This window comes from Medicago truncatula, chromosome 3, assembly GCF_003473485.1.
Source record: "Medicago truncatula cultivar Jemalong A17 chromosome 3, MtrunA17r5.0-ANR, whole genome shotgun sequence".
NCBI classification, from domain to species: domain Eukaryota; kingdom Viridiplantae; phylum Streptophyta; class Magnoliopsida; order Fabales; family Fabaceae; genus Medicago; species Medicago truncatula.
Window position 1 is genome coordinate 2,768,372 of NC_053044.1, and position 9,428 is coordinate 2,777,799.

Sequence of the window (9,428 nt, forward strand, 5' to 3'; positions counted from 1 at the left end):
TGAGTTTTGTGATGAATTTTATTAGTTTTTCTGAATGAATTTGGTTACGAAGATGATGATTTTTTTCGGTTTGAGGATGAAGTTGATGAAGGAGGAAGATGAATGTTAACGTTTTTTTAATAAGTGGCGGACGGAGGTAATTTAAAGGACCAAAATGAGGCGAAAATTAATAAGGGGATCATATTAAAAACTCATAATTAGTTAAGGGACCATTGATATAATATTATTTTAATTGAATGGTTTAGATCTATTGATGGCAACCTGATAGCAACTTTTTGGTCATAAAGCAACTGCAAAAAATGGGACCCCACAAAAAATTATTTAAACATTATAAAGATGATAAGGCTTCAGTATTTTTCTGTGTGAAATAATGGGGCACGGAATAAGAAAGTAATTAAATATTTTTTTGAATAAAAAATTCACAAATATTGTTGTTCAAATAAATCAATATTACATTTTTTTAATAAAATATAGGTTTTTTTTTTTTTTTTTGTGGTGGAGCGGTTTGAACCCCAAATCTTGCATATATTATGCATTGTCCATACTAACTGAACTATGCTCAAGAGGACAATAAAATATAGGGTTAAACATGCTTTTAAAGCCTTTAAATACATTTTAGTCTCTAGAAAAAAAAATTGAAAACTTTGATTTTTTCAAAGTTTGAAGAAATTTTTTAAAGAGATTAAAAATTAAAATTGATATTTAAAGGAAGAAAAACATATTTAATCTAAAATATATCAAACAACAAATAATTTAGTGTAATATCTTATATTTACCACCAATTGTTTTAAAAATTCCTCCAAAAAAGCTTGTTTGGGGGAGAAGTGGGTGTCTGGGGGTTCGAACTTTAACCCCTGCATATAAAATACAATATTCCTAACAAATGAGCTAAGCTCGTGGGGATATTCAAGTGTCTCTTTTATTAATAGTTTTATAGATTAAATTGAAATAATTTTATAAACAAAAAGAAAACTAATGTAAAAACACATCACACGCTTAAAGAACTATTTTTTTTATTAACGAATCAACTTTTCATAATTTTTTTTTTTTGAATAATTTTCATAATAAAAATACTACTTATCAGATGTATTAATCTATTTCAAAATAATAATGAATCTAAATAAATGTTTAAACTCGAACTGTTTTCCCTTTTGTTTGTTTTGGTTTTACCTTAACCATTTTTATCCAACAAATAAAAATAACTAAAACATTTTGCTACAGTACAGCTTTATGATAGATATTAAAAGATAGTATATTAAAAGTTGAATCCACCCAACCGTACAGCTTTCAGAAATTTTTTTATATAAAGAAATTGGAATACTGACTATAGAAGGTTTTGAAAGTATTTATGTATTATGCACAAATTTAATATTTATGCATCGTAAACGTCACCTTAAAAAAATATATAATCAAGGACCAAATCCAACCAAACCATATTGGTAGGTCTCATTTTCCACCTGCAAAAGGTTGAAATTGTGGTTTTTCTACAAACATTATAATAGAAAGGTCTAAAAGAGCAATGCTATATATCAAGAAAGATTTTATCAAGAAAATTTTAAGAATGACATGGCAGAATAATCACCTTTAGATTTTATCAAGAAATAGTCCTGAAATTAATGTTAACCAATAAAATCTCAGCCTGACCGGAAATCATGGGGTAGTGGGTGTTATGTATTTTTTTTTTTTATGAAAGATTAATAAATGAGACTGAAATTTAAAGGTGATTATTGTGCCATGTCATTCTTAAATCTTTCTTATAAAATGATTCTTGATATCTAGCATTTTCCATCTAAAATGATGAAAAAGTTGGTACGAGAGAAGTAAATCCTACACCTAACTCGAATTTAAAGTTGAAACATAAAATACACATATTCTAAAATATTTAAAGTTGTTTACCTTTGCACATAGAAGAGAAGCATATGCCGGTCACAATCATATTCATACCCAGTCATACATGATGTGTATTTTTATAGTCAAGCACGCCTGCCTACCTACCATTGACAATGTTATTTGGAAGCCAACATACAATAGTGTTATCATAAAAATCAGAAAAAATGTTTTCCAGGATGTGGTCCCAGATCATGAATCTCGGTCTAAAGACATACTTGGTAGCTTGCATGAAATTGACATTATCAAATAACTCTATATCATGGTGGATATTACAGAACCAAATTATAATTTGCCGTGATTTTGAAAAATTATAGTGGATCATCATGATTATAACATATCCACCAAGATACCAAACATATACGATAAGCTGTTGAATAAAACAAGAATTCATACTTGATCACATTCCGTTGACAAAATACAGAATAATAAAACTTCATTTCATCATATTACCATAGGTTGATAACAAAAGTGATGGCATTCCTTTAGTTTGACTTTTTGAAGCTTAACTTTCCTTGGCACCATTTAAAGTTACTGTACCCCAAGGAAAAAACAAGAGAGGAAAAACACAATAAAGTTGCAGATATAAGAGCTGAAGAAGAAACCAACACCAATGATGGAATAAGAACTTGGGTGAAGCATATGAGAGAAGCATCATTTCGCATTGAAGATGTCATTGATGAATACCTTCGGTTGAGGTCCTCGACATGCCCACACCCATCTATGCATGATCGCGCCTCCAAAGATAAGACCCCACGACTTGCCAAATTTTATTTAGTAGGTAACCGGTCCCTCAGCAAACGCCAAGCAAATATAGACACTTTCAAAGGTACCTGTTTGTGCCAAATCAACTCCATATTTTGATGTAACATGGGTTGTTCCTGCGATGTCAACATATCATACACACCACGAATCGTATACCCACCAGTCTGATCCGGTAACCAAAGCCACCTGTCAGAAGAGGAATCCTGCAAAGTAAGTGTAAGTAATAGTTCCCTACACTCCTCTACAAACTCTTCCTCCCAAACCCACAAGCGGCGACGCCACTCCCCCCCCCCCCCCCCAACTCCAAACCCAACTGGAACATGTTTCCAACCGTGACAACTTTGTTGATTGTCAAATCAAAAAGCCGCAATATGTTAATAAATTTAAGAGTACCTGTTAAATATTTTGCTATTAATTTTATAATTAAGAGTATAAAATTAAAATTTAAGTAACCCTATTTTATTGTCTTTAGTAATTTTTCATATTTTATAATAGGTTTTAAAACTATATGTTAATAAAATTGTGAATAAAAAGTAGTAAAAAATATGTATTCAAATTTTGATTATATTAAAATAGACCCGCAATATTATTTTTTTCGAAGTGTGTTCGATTATTAGTTTTTTTGCTAGATTATTAGAAATAAAAAAATTATTGAGGGGGTAAAGTGTAGATTTTGACACAAGGAATGTAATTCAAGCTTCTCTTAGAGAAGGGGGTGAAACCTTTTCTAATATGTTTTGAATAAGATGGAAGGGGAGTGTATATTTTAACATAAGAGGGGAGGGGAGTGTAATTCAAGCATCTTTGGAAGAAGGGGGTGTAATTTACTCTAAAAATAATCATTATTTTTTTTTTTTTTGAGCAAAAAAAATAATCATTACTTGACGAGGTTAGCTTACATCCTTTCTGATTTTGTTTTTTCTTTTTTTGTTCTTTACGATGAAAAAGGGTGACCCCCTCTGAACATATCTATTTTGAATTGGATTTTTTTTTATTACTCGACTATACCTTTTATTTAAATTATTTAATTATAAATTAAAAAATTTGTTTCTCTCAAAAATTTAAAAATAATTTAAATCTTTTTAAAATATGAATAATTAACAACAATAGAAGAAATAATTTACAACAATATTAAAAACTATAAAAAAAAAAAAAAAACTTGATTTTAATCTTATGCATTTTTTCCTACAATTTTCCTTTTAATTTAATTAAGTTTTTTTACTATTTCATCATTTTATTTCTTGTTAATAAAATGGAAAGACGAACATGTTAATGCTCGTCTTGACCTTAATTCTCATGAAAAAAATTGAAAAATGATCAACGATCTGGTCCCAAATCTTGAGTCTCATCTAGATATACTTGAAATTGACATAGTTATCTATTTTTCAAATCAACTTTGTTAAAAATTGTTGATGTACCATTTAACATTGAGGTGAGAGGTCTAAAAATGCTTATGATATCAAACATGGTTACTTACGCACTTACATTCTCTTCTTTTTGTTTTTGAATTCAAGCCAAATTTAATAGATAAATGTTTCATCAATAGTATTATAAATCAGGTAAACAATAAATTTTATTTTAAATCAAGACTGAATAATATACTTAAGAACCTTAGTTTTGATAGCAGTAAATTTCGACATATCAACATAATATTAAATATTAACATAAACATTTTTTAGCCGAGTTTGATGAAAATAGCATAATAGTGTAGATGTTTTATGATTTAAAAAGACCAATTTGCAAAAAAAAAAAAAAAAAAAAAAAAAAAACATAAAGAAATAAATTGTTATAAAATCTAATTTAAAGAATCGCATATGGTACTTGTCCTAACCAAAATTACCAACACATCCTAGAATACTTTTTATTTTATTTTTAAATATTCTAATTGACATGAATGATCTTGAAATTGAGTTTCACAAGAGTATTAGAGGTTTGCCAGCGCATCAGAGGAGGTATGTTGTTGAAATCCTGGAGAGATTTTACATGGAGAATTAATTGCAATCAATCATGCAGTAAATCCAGTTGAAACAAGACTACAATTGTCAAAGAATGATGAGAAATATGATGTGGTTCCAACAAAGTATAGGATACTCGTTAGATCAATGAGGTACCTATGCTATACAAGACTTGACCTTGCTTATAGAGTTTGAGTTGTAAGTAAATTTATGGCAAGACCAAAGGTATCTCAACCTACAGCAAAAAATGAATATTGAGGCACCAAAATTATTATTTTTAATTAGTAGTTAGTACTATATAAACATATTTCTTTTTAACTAGTTTTGATTATTTCTAATGAATATATATTTTTACATAACCTTGGTTATGAATGAATCTTTTTAAAAAGAAAAAAAAATACAAGAAAAACATTCAAATAATTAAAAGATCACAACTTTATTGATTCGTTTAAGATTTCAAAAATTTTAGGACCGACCATGACATTGATTCGTCCAAGATTTCAAAAATCTTAGGACCGACCATGACATTGACAATATCTAATTTATTAAGAGTGAATATATAGCCATTCAAAATTATAAAGCTTCACTATATTATATATGCTAAACTTGGAGTTGGAGCCAAAAGTGGGTCAATTCCAAAGACTCCTGCCTAACATCCCACTGACTATTATAAAAAACAGAAAAACGGTCTGCCTGCCTAGGAATAATATTTTCCTTTGAAAAGCATGGTCTGCCCACCACCAACTTAACAAAATAATCACGTTTCATCTAAAGCTGAGAACAAATTATATAGAAAAAAGTGGACAAACACCATACAGCTAGGATAATATATACAGATGATCCAAACAGCATATATAACTGAAAGGTAGCAGCAAATGCGAGTGAAATGGCAGAAACTGCAGTAATATCAGCCTTGGGAGAAGTGTTCCAACTTCTTAAGGTAAAAACAAATCTTCTAAGAGGTGTACACAAAGATTTCTTAGACATCAAAGATGAACTTGAAAGCATTCAAATCTTCCTCAAAGATGCAGATAGAAGGGCAGCAGATGAAGCAGAAACCAATGAAGGAATAAGAACATGGGTGAAGCATATGAGAGAAGCATCGTTTCGCATTGAAGATATAATTGACGAATACCTTCGGCTGATCCATACGGCCAATCCTCCTGGTAGCGGATCTGTATTCAACAAGATTACAAGCCCAATCAAAACTTTGATTCCCCGTCACAAAATTGCATCAGAGATTCAAGACATCAAGCTGACAATTCACGGAATCAAGGAAAGAAGCGTGAGGTATAACTTTCAAATTTCAAATGAACAAGGATCCTCAAACAGCAGCAACACTACCGAAGAGAAAGAAAATGGAAGATGGCGTGATCCTCGACTGTCTTCCCTTTTCATTGAAGAAACAGAAATTGTAGGATTTGAAGGCCCAAAAGAAGAACTATATGGTTGGTTATTGGAGGGTTCAGCTGAACGCACAGTGATTTCAGTGGTAGGAATGGGGGGTCTCGGCAAAACCACTCTTGCCAAGCTAGTTTTTGACAGCCAAAAGGTAACAACACAGTTTGATTGTCAAGCTTGCATCGTAGTTTCTCAATCATACACTGTGAGAGGATTACTGATAAAAATGATGGCGCAATTTTGTCAGGAAACTGAAGACCCTCTTCCAAAGAAGTTACACAAAATGGATGACAGGTCACTGATTACAGAGGTAAGGAAATACCTAGAACATAAGAGGTATTTGATATTCTTTGATGATGTATGGCAAGAAGATTTTTCCGACCAGGTTGAATTTGCCATGCCTAATAACAACAAAGGTAGTAGGATCATAATCACCACTAGAATTATGCAAGTTGCAGATTTTTTCAAGAAATCATTTCTAGTTCATGTTCACAACTTGCAACTTTTGACTCCAAACAAAGCATGGGAACTCTTCTGCAAGAAAGTATTTAGATATGATCTTGGAGGGCGTTGTCCACCGGAGCTTGAGGCTGTGGCAAAAGAAATTGTGCAAAAGTTCAAGCAACTACCTCTTGCAATTGTGGCCGTTGCTGGTCTACTTTCAACAAAATCTAAAACCATGATTGAATGGCAAAAGGTGAGTCAAAATTTGAGCCTGGAGTTGGGGTGTAATACCCATTTAACGAGTCTAACAAAGATTTTGTCGCTTAGTTATGATGGCCTGCCTCACTACTTGAAACCATGCATTTTGTATTTTGGTTTATATCCAGAGGATTTTGCTATTCATCATAGGAGATTAACTCAACAATGGGCAGCTGAAGGGTTTGTTAAATCTGATGGGAGAAGAACTCCAGAGCAAGTTGCAGAGGAGTACTTGTCTGAATTGATTCAGAGAAGTCTAGTCCAAGTCTCGGATGTTAACTTTGAAGGGAAAGTACATACATGTCAAGTCCATGATTTATTGCGGGAAGTGATCATTAGAAAAATGAAGGATTTGAGTTTCTGCCATTGTATGCATGATGATGGTGAATCACTTGTGGTTGGGAAAACTAGACGCCTATCAATAACCACTAGCCACAACAATGTGTTGAAGAGCTCTAACATTTCACATTTCCGTGCTATTCATGTTTTTCATAAAAGTGTGTCATTGGAGCATTTCGTGGGCAAACTGTGTTCGAAATCTAGGATTTTGAAGGTACTTGACATTGAAGGTACATCGTTGAATCATATTCCTAAAAATTTGGGGAATCTTTTTCACTTAAGGTACTTAAACCTAAAGAGTACAAAAATAAAGGTTCTTCCTAAATCAGTTGGTGAGCTACAGAACTTAGAGATATTGGATATAACATACACACTTGTGCATGAGATACCAAGAGAGATAAACAAGCTCACAAAGCTTCGTCACCTTTTCGCATTACACCGTAACTATGAAGAAAAGTATTCACTGTTTGGATTTACATCTGGTGTGAAGATGGAAAAAGGTATTAAAAACATGGCTTCCCTACAAAAGCTTTATTATGTGGAGGTAAATCATGGGGGAGTTGATCTCATTCAAGAGATGAAAATGTTAAGTCAGTTAAGAAGGTTAGGTTTAAGGCATGTAAGAAGAGAGCATGGGGAGGCCATAAGTGCTGTTATAGTAGAATTGAAACACCTTGAAGATCTTAATATCACTACAATTGGTGAGGATGAAAGCATTAACTTGAATTTTGTCTCATCTCCGCCCCAACTTCAGGCGCTTCATTTGAAAGCTAAACTAGATACATTGCCTGAATGGATTCCAAAACTTGAGTATCTTGTTGAGATAAAGTTGGCTTTATCTTACTTGAAAAATGATCCACTGCAGTCACTTAAAAACTTGCCAAATCTGTTGAAGTTCGGTCTATGGGACAACGCCTATGATGGTGAAATTTTGCATTTTCAAATTGGAGGGTTTCTAAAGTTGAAGAGACTGAACCTCAGGCGCTTGAATAGGGTAAATTCTATCCTTATAGACGAAGGAACTTTGATCTCTCTTGAATATCTGAACATGGACAGAATCCCCCAGCTAAAGGAGGTGCCCTCAGGCATCAGGTCCTTGGATAAACTCAAAGATATTAACTTCACTGAAATGCCATCTGAATTTGTTGAAAGTATTGATCCAGACAAAGGAAAAGACTACATGATTATCAAGCATGTCCCTCTTGTATCCATTCATCACTCGAGCGGTCCAAAATTTTATGACTATGCAATTCGCACTATTCACTCGTCTTCTAAGCAGTCATAAGCAAATTGAGAATGATCCGGTGTTTAGCAAGCTTCAAAATATGAAGGTACCTTTCATCCGATCATGTAATGCTTCTTATTTAAGTTGACAGTGTATGAGATAACTGACTTGATTTTTTCTTGTGTCGGTGTGGCCAGAAATTTGGTTCTCCATAATACAGCTCAAAGATGACGTATTTTCTTAGAGCTTCAAATTAAAGTAAATTATTTATTTATCATCCAGCAATAATCAAGAAAAGTGTGGATTCAATTCACTGAGTGACTTTGGCTTTTTTTTTTTTTTTTTTTTGTTGTCATCTGTGGTGTTTTATAATTTGGTTGTGAAAGGTTTGATTGAAAACCTTGTAATCAATACCTTTATTTAGACTCCATTCTGAGGTCATTTTTACATTTCTTTCTTACTTTAGTAGTCATTTGTGGTGTTTAAGATTGGTGCGAGCTTTTCTTTAATCCTTGGAAAAATAATAGCTACAACCACTCCAACAAGGACTCTAAACTTGGTGTTCCAATTGATGCACCTACGATCTACTCACACAATATAGGTGGTAACCCAGAGTTCTATTCCTGCGTGCGTGCAAGACTTAAACATATACTATCATTTCGTACGTGAATTAGTATCAGCGAAGAATCTCAGTATTTCTCGCATGCCAACAAGTCCCTAACCAGCTAGCCTCCACATTAAACCACTTTCTTCCCCGCATCATAACATGCGCAAACCAAAGATTCGAGTAATTGGATCTGCCTCCATATTGCAGGAGCATGTAGCTGACCTTACTTACTTAGTTTATTTCCAATTTTGTATGAGTTTATCAATATGTTTTTAAGTTTAGAGTTTTTTAATTTATTTTCTATTTCTATATATAACTTCACCATAATAGCTCAAAACCACTACCCATCATCATAGTCACAGCATTACCACGATCATTGCTTCATTCATCAGTAAACTATGAACACATTATATATATTAGAATTGGAATGATATCATAGAAATGGAAAATATATGTAATTTGATAGAAGAATGAATTTATATGAATGGAATTCCAAGTACATTGTTCAAACTCACCTTCTTCTTCTGACCTGAGGTGGATTTGAGCA

At 32.6% G+C, this 9,428-nt stretch overlaps 1 protein-coding gene across 2 annotated transcripts; it reads left to right on the plus strand.

The window, feature by feature from the left end:
• The first annotated feature begins 5,236 nt into the window (after positions 1-5,236).
• LOC11421023 (disease resistance protein RPM1) lies at positions 5,237-8,760 on the plus strand. Of its 2 annotated transcripts, XM_013603411.3 has the most exons (3): positions 5,237-6,159; positions 6,256-8,380; positions 8,472-8,760. In XM_013603411.3, exons 1-2 carry the CDS (start codon positions 5,494-5,496, stop codon positions 8,332-8,334), a joined length of 2,745 nt encoding a protein of 914 aa, XP_013458865.1. In that variant the 5' UTR covers positions 5,237-5,493; the 3' UTR covers positions 8,335-8,380; positions 8,472-8,760. The 2 variants fall into 2 exon arrangements, with proteins under 2 accessions (XP_013458865.1, XP_003598409.1); XM_003598361.4 differs by having other exon boundaries at positions 5,237-8,380.
• The last annotated feature ends 668 nt before the right edge of the window (positions 8,761-9,428 follow it).

What these genes read in the sequence shown, in the direction of transcription:
- LOC11421023 (XM_003598361.4), top strand. Translation starts at nt 5,494, where the DNA reads ATGGCAGAAACTGCAGTAATATCAGCCTTGGGAGAAGTGTTCCAACTT.